This window comes from Euprymna scolopes, chromosome 18 (genome assembly GCF_053919585.1).
Source record: "Euprymna scolopes isolate OS-2025 chromosome 18, ASM5391958v1, whole genome shotgun sequence".
Classification (NCBI taxonomy): Eukaryota; Metazoa; Mollusca; class Cephalopoda; order Sepiida; family Sepiolidae; genus Euprymna; species Euprymna scolopes.
This window is the reverse complement of record NC_136499.1, coordinates 123,674,626-123,691,383: the sequence shown is the minus strand read 5'-3', so window position 1 is coordinate 123,691,383 and position 16,758 is coordinate 123,674,626. Positions and strand designations below refer to the sequence as shown.

At 35.3% G+C, this 16,758-nt stretch overlaps 1 protein-coding gene across 2 annotated transcripts in view; it reads right to left on the bottom strand.

Annotated features, from left to right (window-relative positions):
• LOC145297797 (ankyrin repeat domain-containing protein 27-like) overlaps nt 1-16,758 on the bottom strand; it is a 118,399-nt gene that overhangs the window by 62,404 nt on the left and 39,237 nt on the right. For both annotated transcript variants that reach the window (XM_080144083.1, XM_080144085.1), the window contains exons 10-14: nt 14,767-14,903; nt 12,085-12,178; nt 8,812-8,877; nt 6,017-6,104; nt 26-151 (exon numbers count right to left, since the gene is read on the bottom strand). In XM_080144083.1, the coding sequence (XP_080000209.1) occupies nt 26-151; nt 6,017-6,104; nt 8,812-8,877; nt 12,085-12,178; nt 14,767-14,903 (511 nt within the window). The remainder of the gene's footprint in view (nt 1-25; nt 152-6,016; nt 6,105-8,811; nt 8,878-12,084; nt 12,179-14,766; nt 14,904-16,758) is intronic.

Here is a 16,758-nt window from a genome sequence, read left to right as displayed (position 1 = left end):
CCAGGCCTTGATAAAAAAAGCTTACCTGAAAGAATATATCAATGGCTGTAACTTCGGACATTTTCGAAGAGCCAGTTTTTTCATTGTTGCTCTCAAATATCGGAGAAAGGGCAACGGTTACGTCAGCCCCCGAATCTGATGTATCAAACCACTGTGAAAAGAAAAAGATAAAATAAAAATAAGATTTGTTTTGTCTCATTTAAAAATACTGTCTGGTTTGTTTAACAGGATATCAACCAAATTATCTTCCTTGAAAATTACAAACATAACATTTGAAAGGTTTTGGCAATTTTTTTGTTCTTTTTTAATTAAATCACTAATTATTATTAATATCAACAAAACTATTGCATATATATATATATATATATATATATATATATATATATATATATATGTGTGTGTGTGTGTGTTTGATAAAAATATATATATATATATATATATATATATATATATATATATATATATATGTGTGTGTTTGATAAAAATTCAATATGGCGTAATGGAAAAATAAAAAGGTATTTGCAGCTTCTCTTCCAATTTTTGGATTGATTGTTGCTATTTCTTCTGATGAGTTAAGGGCATAATAGATTCACTGATTGTTATAATAATTAAGTGATTGAGTTTGTGCTACAAAACAGATACTGTTAAGAATTGTATAAGTCAATTGAATTAAAGGAATAAATTATAATATGGTCAACATTATGAATTTTGGAATATAACTTTTTGTCATTTATTCTCTATATTGCTCTATAATTACATTGAGCTTCTTAAATAAGGATTGATATATATTATATGAAAATATATTTCTACAGAAATAAATATATATATATATATATATATATATATATATATATATATACAGTCCTGGTTCAAATCATAAAACCACTTAAAGTAAGCATTTACGCATATTATCAAATTTTTAATCAAACATTTGTTTCTATTCTTTTAATTATCTTTTTATTTATATTGTTTAAAACAAAATCTTTGAGCGCTGGTAGTAATGATAAAATAAATATTTATTGATTTTGGTTCTAAACACTTGAAATTTTAGATGTACGTTACCTGGACATGAGTCAAACTTTTTAATATATATATATATGCACATAAAGTTATGAACAGTACATAGGGCTCAAGCAAAGCTGGACTGAACTGCTAGTATATACCTTGGATAACCAGGCTAGGTGTATAATGAGCGTACGGGTGTATATATGCGTGTTGTCTATAACGAGTCTTTTAAACTTTTGAGTGTTAAAATAAATAAATACTGATTTTAAATTACCAGTAAAACTAAAATCTAAAAGATCATCTTTTATGTTTGAGAAAATATCTGCACATCTAACATGAGTTTTTACGGTCATCGGGAATAGATAACTCTATTGTTACACAATTAGACATTTATAAAGAATCGTCCCATCACTAATTATATATAAAAAAAATGTCAGCTATTAATCTAGCTCAAAGTATTCCTTTTTACATGGCATATCTCTAATAATAATTTATTGTAATTTTCCGAACTAATAGTTGTCATTTGAATTACCCCCCCCCCCCTTGAAAATTAATGAACATATTTTAAATGTTTTGGCAATTTATCCTTTTTCTTTTTTTTTTATTGAATCACTTTAATTAATTACTGCTAATATTTACAAAATTATTGCATTCATATAGGAAAATAGAACAATAAAATTGCAAATGAATTACAAACATTAATTCATTATAAAATAGTTATACAAATTAAGCTATATTACTATATCAGTAATGGTTTGGCTGTTTTACGGCACATAAATCCTTTTCAGGTTATTTTATGCAAAATCTGATCATTTTCTCATACAATTTTATGTGGATACATGAAATATATATATATATTCTTTTGATAAGAAAATATCTATTGAGATATATATTTCATAAATCATATTTCGAATTGTAATAAATATTTAGCTCAACGAAAGATAATTTTCACCTTCAGAGCATATATCATTAGGTATCATTCCAAAAATCAACTGGTGCGACCAGATCAGGCTGCCTGAAGATATTGGTTTCCTCAGATGAAATGCACCTAACATTGATGCTTTTTGTTTTTCTACTTCGTTTTGCAAGACTTGATTATGTTCTTCAAAGCCAAAAACAATAACCCACATTTTTCCCCTTTCCCTTCTTCCCATTTCTCCTTTGTCTTTCTACCTCCCCCACTTCCTGACTGGTTTCCTAACTTAAAATGTAACAAACATTCATACTATAACCCTTTCCCCTCTCCCATTGCAACACTCATTCAGATTTTGCATGGCAGAGAACAAAAATGATAAAATCTACTAGAAAAACAAACAAACCAAACCAAACACTACAAATTAGCGATTGAATATACAAAGAGATTGAAGAATAAAAACCTTCTACAAAATAACTGGATGCAACATGAATACTATTTCCAAAATAACTAGATTCGACATTAAATAACTCGAAAAGGGTTAATATGTTGTAAACCAAACCAAACCAAAAACCCGAAGAAGGTCGAAAGTTACATCAATCGAAGCAAAAAACTCTACAAATAAATATCTGAAGATATAAATAATTTGAAGCATAAAAACTATTTCTAAAATAACTGGATTAAGCATTAAATAACCCGAAAAGGGTCGATATGCCGTAAAACAAAACAACCAAACCTATGCATTAAAACATTTGTTTTCTTTTATGGCATATCAACTGTTTTTGTGTTATACAGCCATTTTGGAAAAAGTTTTTATTGCATCAAGTTCTAGATATCGTAAATTATTTATTCCTCGTTTGATGCTTTTGTTTTATGGCTTTTTTCGATTATTTAAGACAAAAAGTTTGTATAAAAAAATTCTTCTGACTAAATGCAAGTCTTAGTTGTAATACACCCTATAAAAACATTTCCCATAACCCTAAGTCAGAATTGCAAGACCCTTCTAAACAAAACACTCCAAATAAGTGTTGATTGCCCTAAAATACAAAAAAAATGGCCCGGAGAGATCATTTTATATTGATGACCTGGATGTTCCAAGTTCAAATCCAGTTCGTTACACAAAAAAAACACATTCACTTAAAATGTTGGCAAACTTCACGTGGTCCCTCTCGGATGTCTTTTTTAAAAGAATTCAAACTAGAAAAATATTGGGGAAACCAATGCCAACAATAGAATCTTCAAATCCATATGCGATGATAATAATGATGATGATGATGTTGGTTGTTTTTGTTTTACGGCATATCAACCCTTTTCAGGTTATTTAATGCCGAATCCGGTGATTTTGAAGAAAATTTTTTTTAATAGAATATATTTGTTTTTTGCAAGTCAGTTTCTATTTAACCCATAGTTGGGACCCTAACAGGTACTACCACTCCGGGTCAGAGTGGACCTGGGAGCAATCGCAATTAAAGGGTGGCTCCACACTCCCCAGAGCCCGCAAGCTGGGGCCTCACCATCGGATATAGTTTAAGGTCATATCCAGGACCCCCATTGAGGGACTTTTACCTTCTGCAGGGGGGCAGTCGGCGTATTCTAATGCCCCACCGACAGGGCCGATGATGATGATGATGACCTACTAAAAAGTAGAATCTGATTTATTTTATAGGGGTGGGGGTGGGGGCGATTTTAGTGATTAAATACGACCAGTATAGGGAGATATGTGTAGAAAAGTAGACTTTGATGGTATGATCACATTGAAAGAATGGATTAGAGTTCTTTGCTTAGTAGATGTAGAACAGTTGAGATAGCAAGTTCAGTTTAGAAGAGAAGGTCAAAGAAAACATGAGAGGAAGTGATAAACGTTAACCTGAGAAAAAGAAGGACAAATAAAGACTTGGTCAGAGAATTTCAAAGTCTAGCTGTTTGAGAGAAACTATTAGAGTTGAAAGTTTTCTGGCATTTAGGGACCTCAACAGTGAAGGGGTGTGATTTTGTTGCTAAGCAGATTTGTAGAGGATATGTACATCGATGGGGCACTAGTACGAGTTCATTAGAGCACATTCCATTAAAATACTTGTAAAACAGGCACAGGGATGCAACATTGTAGTGATGGGACAGAGGTTGGAGCTTAGTTGACAAAAATGAGACCTATTAGATGGAAAAGTTTTTTTTTTAACCCTATCCCAGAGGGAGAGACTAGTGATAGATACACCAGCCCAGATGTGGCAACAATACTCCATGCATGGGCGAATGATGGCCTTGTAGAGGCACAGGATACTCTCAGGTATGAGTAGTTTTCTAGCTCGATACAGAGAACCCACTTTCTTTGCAGCAGCCTTTGCAATGTCTTTCCTGTATTTGTTCCAGTTAATATTGCCCATGAATGTTAAGCTGAGAAGTTTGAAGGAAAATCTAATGGATGGATCAAATGCTATGGGGCAAAAAGTGTCATTTTTGGCCATTTTGGGTCATTTTTGACCTCTTTTGAACCCCTGGGGACGAAATGGGAATTTTCACAAAAAACGTTTGTTACTGTGCACATCTATTTAATTAAATACAATTTGTAGTAAAATTTCAGGAAAAACTAATGGGCGGTTATCTGGCAATCGTCCTGACTAACGGACACCACTAAAAACATAAGTCTCTCTCCGATAAATCGGAGGACCAATAAGAAAATCAAATTTTATTAGTATCCGCGGAATGACTGTATCATTCTACCATTTAGAAATAAAAATCTCAAAAAACAAAAGTTATCTATTAGAAAAGAAGGCTTTCTGGCATCTAGGTGTTATAGTTGTCCAACGTGTTTTTCAGTCTTTATAATTTAAAAAAAATCAACTTTTGCCATTGTCTCGACATATACACTTATCAGCAAAATAAAAACATGCACAGCTTGTTATAAAATATTTTGCTTATTATCAACTATCATGGATACCTGGCGTTGCTCGGGTCAACACGAAGTTCCGTTTGGACACACCTGCTATACTAAGGATATTGAGCAGTTTTTTCATTATTATATATGTCAACTACATCGTTACCCCACAACAATTTCAAAAATAAAAGAATGGATAAAAACACAAAAATGTAATCGGCCCAAAAAGGAAGTATGTGACAACCTCCCCACCGGATATTTTGGCAGAAGGGATATGAAGAGAAGCTATTCTCTGGATATTGAGCACTTTTGTTGCCTGTGTGCTGGACCTCCCTCCCACCAATAAATGAATAAAAACAATTTTCCCCCCCCCCCCCCCCCCCAATCAAAATAGCAGGGAGTGCCCATGCGACTAGAAAAAAAAAAAAAAAAAAAAAAAAGAGCCGCGACGGCCGGGTTTGAACATAAAACGTGAAAGAGGGGGAAAAAGGCAAACAGTTATGGACAAACTATTTTGCTCACTTGGCTACGAGTGCTTATGACATTATGATGTTGCAAAATAAGTTTTAGTTTGTTACATGTGCGTGACTTGTAAAAACAGCGACACAAAAGCTGGACTCCCCCTACAAAAAGTAGTCCAGTTGACCACCACTAATATTCCCATATTATTCATCCGAGGCAGTTAAGGCCCATCGGATGCAGCTAACAAAAGTTTTTAGTAGACATACAAACACACAAACGTTTGAGATTTATATAATAGATGACAACTGTTTCGATTTCAGTACGACAGTTGTGACATCAGTGAAAGTGCATGGCAAGGGTGTGTGTATTGGCAGTGAAGAAAAATGTGTTGCTTGTCCTGTCATGGTCGCCGCTCTCTGCCTCCCGTTGTCTGCTGCCTCTACTTTATTGGCACAGATGACGTCAAAACATTCCACCATGCATTGTCCTGAAATGTTGGTCAGTCCTTCTGACCTAATCCTAGAGGATTCTACGTCCCCCCCATTCTGACTTCTTTGATGTCATTCCTGGGACACCTGCCAAATATCTAACATAGGGACCTCTACAGTGAAAAGGTGGAATTTGTCGGAGGTATGTAGGGATACAAGTTCATCAAAGCATATTTCATTAAAATATTATTGCAAAACAGGTAACATACCATAAACTGCCAAAATATACGGACGCGACTGTGCGTTAAAATGTAGATCAGTATAGAGAATTCTTACCTGTATTTTGGAAGGAGTTGACGTTGGAATCTTGACTTTACCACCTTTGATCTGTTCTAATGCAGCTTCAATGGTGGCCAAATAATAACTGGAATCAACAGAAAACAAAACATGAAAAGAATGAAAGCCGAATGAATAGTTGGTGTCGTATGAATAAAACGATTAGAAGGGGCAAAAGAAATAAATGTTATCATAGCCAATAACAGTTACTTTGCAACATACCTGCATCATTTTTTTTTGTTGGTGTTTTTAAGGAGTTTCAAATGCTTTCGATTTCATCTCAAATATTAACTCTCTTTACAACTTTTAAATTCCCAACCAAGATTACTGCCATCTTGACCATTTTTTTTGGCATGATCAGCCTCATTTTTGGTTATCCAAATTATTTTTTGGAGGGGGGGGGGTCGCCATTGGAGAGTCCTGTCTGCACACAAAAAAGTTTGTTTTTTTTTTGGGGGGGGGGGAGGGGCAGGCCGGAGGAGGGGAGTCATTTTTATTTATGGCAGCCGTTACTACTCCTCCTCTCTTGTGCTCATCCAAATTAATTCTGTTCTCATCTTGAGTGTTATTCTCACATTTTGACCAATGTAAGATCCGGCTTTCTTCAAGTGTATCTTGTTGAGCTTGGGAATCTTTCAGCCAGACTCTGAAATCTGCATGGAACACCCGTGAATTTCATAAACGGTTCCATTTAAAATTCTTTGCAGATTGAGCTTGATAAGTTACACCTAAGAAGGTGGAGGTTATATTGGCTAAAATGTTGCTAGATGAAAGCAATTGTGTGAATAATTTGAGCTTTACATGAATTATAAAAAAATTCAGAAATTCATGAGCTTGTCTAGATGTTATATGATGCTACAGAGGTTATAAACTGAGAGAGAGAAAAAAGAGTAAGAGGGAGTGGAACAAGAGAGAGTGGAATAGGGAGAGAGAGAGAGAGATGGAAGGAGAGAGAGATGGAAGGAAAGAAAGAGAGAGGGAGAGAGAGAGATGGAAGGAAAGAGAGAGGGAGAGAGAGAGATGGAAGGAAAGAGAGAGGGAGAGAGAGAGATGGAAGGAAAGAGAGAGGGAGAGAGAGAGATGGAAGGAAAGAAAGAGAGAGAGAGAGAGATGGAAGGAAAGAAAGAGAGAGAGAGAGAGATGGAAGGAAAGAGAGAGAGAGATGGAAAGAAAGAGAGAGAGAGATGGAAGGAAAGAGAGAGAGAGATGGAAAGAAAGAGAGAGAGAGATGGAAAGAAAGAGAGAGAGAGATGGAAAGAAAGAGAGAGAGAGATGGAAAGAAAGAGAGAGAGAGATGGAAAGAAAGAGAGAGAGAGAGAGATGGAAAGAAAGAGAGAGAGAGAGAGATGGAAAGAAAGAGAGAGAGAGAGAGATGGAAAGAAAGAGAGAGAGAGAGAGATGGAAAGAAAGAGAGAGAGAGAGAGATGGAAAGAAAGAGAGAGAGAGAGAGATGGAAAGAAAGAGAGAGAGAGATGGAAAGAAAGAGAGAGAGAGATGGAAAGAAAGAGAGAGAGAGATGGAAAGAAAGAGAGAGAGAGATGGAAAGAAAGAGAGAGAGAGATGGAAAGAAAGAGAGAGAGAGATGGAAAGAAAGAGAGAGAGAGATGGAAAGAAAGAGAGAGAGAGATGGAAAGAAAGAGAGAGAGAGATGGAAAGAAAGAGAGAGAGAGATGGAAAGAAAGAGAGAGAGAGATGGAAAGAAAGAGAGAGAGAGATGGAAAGAAAGAGAGAGAGAGAGAGATGGAAAGAAAGAGAGAGAGAGAGAGATGGAAAGAAAGAGAGAGAGAGAGAGATGGAAAGAAAGAGAGAGAGAGAGAGATGGAAAGAAAGAGAGAGAGAGAGAGATGGAAAGAAAGAGAGAGAGAGAGAGATGGAAAGAAAGAGAGAGAGAGATGGAAAGAAAGAGAGAGAGAGATGGAAAGAAAGAGAGAGAGAGAGAGATGGAAAGAAAGAGAGAGAGAGATGGAAAGAAAGAGAGAGAGAGAGAGAGATGGAAAGAAAGAGAGAGAGAGAGAGAGATGGAAAGAAAGAGAGAGAGAGAGAGAGATGGAAAGAAAGAGAGAGAGAGAGATGGAAAGAAAGAGAGAGAGAGAGATGGAAAGAAAGAGAGAGAGAGAGATGGAAAGAAAGAGAGAGAGAGATGGAAAGAAAGAGAGAGAGAGAGATGGAAAGAAAGAGAGAGAGAGAGATGGAAAGAAAGAGAGAGAGAGAGAGATGGAAAGAAAGAGAGAGAGAGAGAGATGGAAAGAAAGAGAGAGAGAGAGAGATGGAAAGAAAGAGAGAGAGAGAGATGGAAAGAAAGAGAGAGAGAGAGAGATGGAAAGAAAGAGAGAGAGAGATGGAAAGAAAGAGAGAGAGAGAGATGGAAAGAAAGAGAGAGAGAGAGAGGGAAAGAAAGAGAGAGAGAGAGATGGAAAGAAAGAGAGAGAGAGAGATGGAAAGAAAGAGAGAGAGAGATGGAAAGAAAGAGAGAGAGAGATGGAAAGAAAGAGAGAGAGAGATGGAAAGAAAGAGAGAGAGAGATGGAAAGAAAGAGAGAGAGAGATGGAAAGAAAGAGAGAGAGAGATGGAAAGAAAGAGAGAGAGAGATGGAAAGAGAGAGAGAGAGATGCAAAGAAAGAGGGGGAGAGGGAGAAGGAGAGGGGGAGAGGGAGAAGGAGAGGGGGAGAGGGAGAAGGAGAGGGGGAGAGGGAGAAGGAGAGGGGGAGAGGGAGAAGGAGAGGGGAGGGGGAGAAGGAGAGGGGAGGGGGAGAGGAAGAGAGAAAGAGGAAAAAGGTAAAGGTGTTTAGATTTACCTGTATTCATCTTTATTTGAAGAACGTGAAAAATGAAAATGCTGGACATATGCCAGGTTTGAGCACCTGTAAAAAAAAAAAAAAAAAAAAAAATCAAAAATAAGAAACAATCAGGTTCTCAAACTTAATCACCTGTGACCTGCTGGGTCAGTATTTGTTATGTATATTAATAAATATTTAAGAAAACCTTTTGGAACTTCCAAATATTTTTACTTAGAATAATTCTATGTATATATTCATTTAGAAATCAATACAGTGCTGATCCTCAAATTCAATATATCTGAATAAACTTGACTTATATACAGCATAATCATGTTGACATACAAGTTCTCATTAGACTAACAAAGTTAAGTAACATTGAGCCTGGTCAGTACCAGATGGGTGACCATTTGGGAATACCAGGTGCAGTACGTAGTGTTGAATAGTATTCTGAGCAATGCTGGAATTGTTGCTGGTTGTTCACACACGCATATGGAGCTGGGTGCGCACACCCAAATATTGTTGACAAGTCTTCAAAACGAGAAATGTCATCAGAAATCATAGCATTGGAAAAGAATGTACAAAAGATTTGGAATTCAACATTCTTCAGATGACCAAGTTTTTGACAATTTAAACAACCACTTGGAATGTGGCTTTGATGTGACAATTGTCGTCAACAAGCCACCTGCCACTGAACGTCTCTCTCTAGCATACTGTTAAAGAATAAACTGTCACTTTTTTATATACACATGTTATATATATTCGCCGCATAATTTGGCACACAATTTATGAAGTAAATAGACGATGGTTAAAAACAATAGAAGTACAGCCTAACAAAACAGTAGGAGGATATCGACACCTCCCTGCCAGAATCGCAAAAACCTAATGTTGTCATCTCCCCTGACTGGAATATACATGTGATTTGGGACTGTTTGTAAATTTAATATTCCCTTGACATTTCCTCTATTGAAGGAAGCTGGTTCACCCCATCTAGGTTGAATGCCTTTGACATTTTATTTATTATTTTTATGTATCTGTCTTGGAAAACAATAGGAGCCTTCTATCATGTCTGAAAGTCGCACAATGTTCAACGAGCATGATCGGAGATGCACCGCATGCAACTTATGCTCTCTACCGATCCAATTTATGACAACAGGACCATTGTGACCAAGTTGTGACAACAGCACCCTCAAAATGAATCACTGAATTGCCACGAATAACAAAGACGTGCCCAGGGTGATGAAAACAAAGTTTACGGCCACAGTTATAGTGTTTGGTGTGGTTTCAAGTGAGGGCCACATCATGGCACCTCACATCTTGGAAGTTGGCTTACAATGTCAACACCAAAGTGTACCTGGATGTACTGAAGAGCGTGGTGATCCCCTGGTGTAATCAGGTGGCCACTGGCAGACCTCGAGTGTGGCAGCAAGACTTGGTGCTGGCCCACAAGTTCAAAGAGACCCAGGCTTGGCTTCATTTGGTCATATGTCGAGAACATCACCAATATGACCTCCCATAACACCAAAGCCAACTTGATCACTATCCATTGAGCTTCTGATGAGGCTTGTGGAAAGTCATGCTCCCAGTTCCGGTCCCGTATCAAGGCGGTGATTGAGGTCGTAGGCGGCTACATTAAATAGATGTCAGCTCTACTCCATAATCAAGTGACCTGAATTGAATTTTTTTTCAATAAAAGTTTTAAAATCAAACTGTAGTGTTATTTTCTTTAGGGCGACAACTTTATCGTTCCACCCTATATATATATATATTTATTTGAAAAAGGATAATATCATAAAGGATGCTTAGCAGACCCCTTTTTAGGGTTTCAATTTGCGAGGAGACTTTTGGGAAGAATCAGTTTAGAGAAACGTCTTACAGAAATTTTTTTTTTAGGTGAAACTAACATGTGAAAAGCTATATGTTAACAGAGTAGTATAAGAGGAGGATTAAGGATAAGTGGAGTAATACTGGAAATGGAGTGGCACTCTTCTATAAAACTTTGTCTAATAGCTAATAAAAAGTGCTTGGGTCGTCCTGAACTATAGTTGGCAGAACAGGGGGGATGGGAGGGAGCAATTTGGTTAGAATAGGATTTAAAAAAAAAAAAAAAAAATCAAAACCAAAGAAAAAAGAAAAGAATAGGATTAAAAGAACAAAATGAAAAACAAAAAAGGAAAACAAAAAAAAAACACAAAAAGATGAGAAAAGAAAAACAAACAATAAAAGAAAAACAAACAAAAAAGAAAAAAACAGAAAGAAAAAACAGAAAGAAAAAAGAAAAAGAAAAAACAGAAAGAAAAAAGAAGAAAAAAGAAAAAGAAAAAAGAAAAAGAAAAAAGGAAAAGAAAAAAGAAAAAAGAAAAAGAAAAAAGAAAAAGAAAAAAGGAAAAGAAAAAAGAAAAAGAAAAAAGGAAAAGAAAAAAAGGAAAAGAAAAAAAGGAAAAGAAAAAAAGGAAAAGAAAAAAAGGAAAAGGAAAAAAGGAAAAGAAAAAAAGGAAAAGAAAAAAAGGAAAAGGAAAAAAGGAAAAGAAAAAAAGGAAAAGGAAAAAAGGAAAAGAAAAAAAGGAAAAGAAAAAAAGGAAAAGAAAAAAGGAAAAGAAAAAAAGGAAAAAGAAAAAAAAAAAAAAAAAAGAAAAACAAAAAACCCAAAAAAGAATAGAGAAACAAAAAAGAAAAGAAAAAACAAAAAAGACAAACAAAAAAACCCCAAAAAAACAAAGACAACAAAGAAAAAAAAAGAAAAGAATTTGGTTAGAATATGATTAACACATTCCAGCTATAGGTCTATTAAATGTATTGTCATTGCCAAGCTATTTTTCTGCAATTTAAAACTAAAGTCAATAAATAATGTATATGAATCTGGAAAATAAATTTGTATTAAAAGATATTGTCACAAACCATTTTTACTCATGGAATGGTTATTTTTTATCAGTTTGTATATTTATGTAATAAAAATAACTCAAATTAGCTCATATTTATACTGAATCATTCAATTTATAACATATCCGTATTCGTAAGAAAAAAAACCATAATACATAGCAGGGGCCAAATACAAGATAACTCGTAAAAATATAATTCAGTTGTTTTGAGATGTCAGTTCAAGTTAAAGACAGTTTGTGCTGAGCGCGCATTTACTAATAGAAAAAGAATTTTGTTACAAGTTTACTCGTAGTGGGTAAGGCTAAGTAAATGTCAGGGTACAAGAATACTTGTAGTTGGCAGCGAATGTATTAAAGAAAAGAAGGAAGAAAAGAAAAACAGAAAAGGAAAAAAAAAAAAAACCAACAAACCTACCAATTTGGGATTTCAGACTTAATGATAATGAAAATAAGAAGTGGCAGGAGGTCGTCAGTGGTCATCACATCAGAAAGTGGTCGATCAGGCTCTTCTAGAAAAACCAAAAACAAAGAAAGTAAAATGTAGACATTATTTTTGGTCAAGATCAAAGTGTGGTATCTGTTCTTCAGATGCTGCACTTCCATTTCTTGTTCTCTTTCGGTGGAGGAGAAATCCTTCACGACTGAGACAATTTTTATTTTTGTACCTTTTCTCCACGTTAAAAAACGACCCTGGTGTCTAACTCTGTCCCGTGGGGAGGCATAGTAAATAGGTACTTATATACAGTATTATAATAAAGAAGCACCTAATAGTTTCTAAATAAAAAGTAAAAAGTGTGTTCATTTGAATACAATGATCAAAACCGTTAGAGTTGAAGAGCAAGCTTTTTTTCTTTTCTTTTTACAAAGGCGTTACAACTTGTCAAGGCCTGGCGGCCACTCGAGGATAAGGGTTAATGAGTGTACGGTAGTCATTGGGAGAATGCTAATAGTGAAAATTTGGTAAAGCTGATTACTTAAGGGAACAGTTCATTAAGAACTTGTTTACATTGAACTTGAAGACGACCATATTGTAGTCAGCTGGAAAGCAGGCAGATGAAACAGAATTTCACAGGCGTGCAGTTCTAACAAAAAAGCATTGTTCATGGAATCTATGTTAAGGTTTAGGCTCAGATAAAGAATGGGGGAAATTATTGATAGTGGTTTCAGCTAGATGAGAGTTTTTCGTATAAATTTGGCAAGGGGAGACCATAGATTGGAGCTCAGACGAGCACTTGCCATGAAAATAACAATAAAAGAGACAAGGTTGCAACGTTTCTTCCGTGGGAAAGAGGTTGTAGGGAAGAGAAAAGGGCATCCCCAACTAAGCTACAAAGTTATTTTGAACTCTGTCAAGGTAGGATAAGTGCTTCTAGCAGCTCCTGTCCAGATGTGGCAACAGTACTCCATCCAGGACGTACTTGGCTGTTATACAGATAGAGAATTGTATCGACAGCGAGATATTTACTGGAGCAGTAGAATGATCCTACTATTTTTCAGCAACTTTGGTAATGGATTTAAAAACATCCAATCTCCGAACAAGGGAAAAGTGACATTAAACAAAAGATTTATTAAAGTTAGTACGGTTTAAAATATAAATGAGGATTAAATGTTACCCATTGTAACAATGGAGAAGAAAATGAAGAGCTACCAGCTTTGATGCATGTGTTCTGGTTCACACGTTGGACAATCAATTTTCAATTTTCTCTACAGTGCAATCTATGTAACGTGGGTGTCGTTGCAGGAACAAACAAAAATAAATAGAAGAGAAACATAACTGACTCAGCATTTTTTTTTTTGTTTTAACACAAATCATTTATTACTGTTAATTTCCAACAAACTTTCCGTTACAATGCCTGATTCTTGTTTTTTTATCTAATTGTTCATTTCGTCTACCATGAGAGTAACAAAACCCTGTCATCTCAACACCAGCTTAAAAGTCTCCTGCCATCTCCACAGGGCCACACATCCATCTTCCTTGACATGCACTTTTAATCTCTCTCTTGACCACGTGCTTTCCTTTTTTTCCCTTTTTTCATATGATATAAGCTACTGCACACTTGCTAATTTGTATATGTGCTTTAATGGCTGCTGCTGTTATCTTCACACGCACTCATACACGTTCTGTTACATGTACAATACAATGTATTGTGGACTAAGTCACTGTGGTAAAGTATGTGAAGCTTCCTCCTGGTGCACTGTAGTGGGCCCCTGACTAGAGCAGGCAATCGATTAATTTGATTGAAAAATGGACAATTTCAGCGATTTTGATCCCAATAAAAGTATTGGGAGTGTGGAAAATTTGTTGATCCTCATTTAATTCCAGGCAACATTGGGTCTCCCAGCTAGCTTATATATATATACACACTAGCAGTTCAACCCGGCTTTGCTCGGGCCCTATGTACTGTTCATAACTTGATGTACATATATATTAAAAAGTTTGACTAATGTCAAGTGTTTAAACCAAAAATTGACAGAGGAGTTTGATAGAGTCTGCAAAGGTCAACTCTTTCAACTTTGACCCCTTGGCAGCCAAATTTTCACCCCAAAACTGATTAAAATGCTTGCTGCATGTCTGAATACCCTTTATTAAAAATTTCAAATGTGTAGACCAAAAATTGTCTGAGTAATTTGGTAGAGACCACAGAGGTCAAATATTTAACTTTGACCCCAATTTTGCCCCCCCCCCCCTAACATTTATTGTTTCTGGTTTAAATCAAATTAAAAAGTTTGATCCATGTCCAAGCAACCTACATCTAAAATTTCAAATGTTTTAAACCAAAATTGGTGGAGGAGTTTAGTAGAGTTTTCAAAGGTCAAATCATTGAACTTTGATCCCTTGACAGCCAAATATCTGGCCAAAAACTGTTTAAAAAGATTTCCCCAAATCTCAATACCCCTTATGTCAAATCTCAAGCCTGTAAACTCAAAATTAACAGAGTAGTTTGGTAGGGAAATGCACACACACACACACACACACACAGACAGACAGACAGACAACTTCACTTTTATAGATATATAGATAATAATAAAACTTTGAATGGTCGAAGTTTCAATGACGTTACAACGTAACAAAGTCAACATTGCTAGATCAACTTACCTTCAGTGGGGGATTTTGGAGTATTGTTTGAGCGCATGAGGGCTGCAATGACACGCTGGATGCAATAAAGTTTGCCCATTGGGGTGCTGTATTTGTTTAGACGGGTCATTTCTTTCCGGGCAGCCGGGACTTTTGCTCTGTAAACATCAGAATGAATAAAAAAAAACTTTGATGAGTAACGACACATCAACATGTCATTTAATATTACATTATATGGAGTAGCGTTTGACAATATATTAATGAAGAAACAAAAGAAAACATTAATGCACATTCAGATTGATTGAACCAAAGTTAAAATTCAATCAACCATTTATTCTTTTGAAAATTGGGTATTAGTACATTTTGCAAACCAAATATCTTTAAATGTCCGCTTGCGTTTGCCTGACACTTAACGCAAATCACCAGAATATGCCATATGCAACCAAGCACATCTTAAATAGATAAGAAGCAGAACATAGCAACATTCATCAGATACGAATAAAAAAAAATAATAAAAACAATAAAATATGACAGCAATTTATAGTAAGTTTTATGAATATGCTTTTATTCTATTTAAATAAATAAAAACAATTTTTTTTGGTACTTGTACAGTTTAATCAACATATTAAAAAATGAAAATATTGAAAAAAGATTATATTGTACGTATCCGTTTTGACCTGAAGATCTCCGAAAAAAAATTTCACTTAATTTGATCAAATAGTTTTTTTTTTTATTTTTTTTTTACAGCGGAAAAACACGTTCTTATGAGAGCGCGTTGAAGTCAGCCATTATGGAATTTGTAAAACATGCCAGGGGGAGATAACTCCAGTTAAAGTGCCAACACTCCCTCCCCATCTTTAATATTAGCTTTTCTTGCTAAAAATCAAACCTTTTGCTCGGTATCATAACAAATTGTTTTTTCGCTGTAAAAAAAACAAAAAACTACTTGATGAAATTAAGTAAAAAATTTTTTCTGGAGAACTTTGTTTCATAACGGATATGTGCAATATAACCTTTTTTTGATATTTTCATTTTTTAATGTCTTGATTAAACTGTACAAGTACCATTTTTTTTTCTTGCGTGATTAAAAACTTTGAGAGGAGAATAGGGTTTAGGTTAGTTTCTCCAATCGGTAACAGTATGTCCTGAGCCTATCCCACATTCTCCTCTTCAGATTTTTTTTTTGTGGCCATGTCCTGCACTTTATTTTAGATGCAATCAATTTGTTTTATTAACAGTACTCTCTGACTTGCTTTGGCATCTCTACTAACTTGTCCAGCAGGGTTAGATTAATTTGCATGGACTGCTTAAAATTAATAACAAAGTGTTTTTTTTCTTTTCTTTTTTTTACAATTCATCAAAAGTTGTCTGCTAATTATGTGGCTTCTCATTGGATAATCACGTTTGTTGCCGCTTTCTGATTGGCTGATCAATATGACCAACACTCTGCATATTCTGGCGGCTTGCATAAGTTTCAGGTCCAACCCTACCAAAACATTTACGAGAATTTGATTTGCAAAATGCACTAGTACCAAAAATTTCTACGTTAAAACGATTATTTGTATTTGTTAAAAATTATTCATTGAATACCGTTAATTTCCAAATTCGATATGACTCATTAAAATTGAAGCAAACTTTTACGACTGGATGCCCTTCCTAAAATAAACCCCCCTAAAAGGATAGATATTTTTTGTCAAGACAGTATCTCGCCATAATTCTCAGAGTTGTTACGATACTTTCGTTGGATACCACAAGAACTACTGCTATCCATGGGAATAGCTGGATTGTTCATAGAGATTTACTGCTTTAGATCAGCCGTGTTCTGTCTATGTCCGTGCATATTAACTTAAATTACCTTTTGAAGCGTGTGACTCTTCACCACATACAGATTAGTCATTCACAATGAAAAGGCTGCAAACTGTAACTGCAAAATTAACTATTTTACTCATCACATAGTGCTGGGTGCATCAGGGTTAATACAGATTTTCAATGTCTATTTTTAAGGTTTTTTCA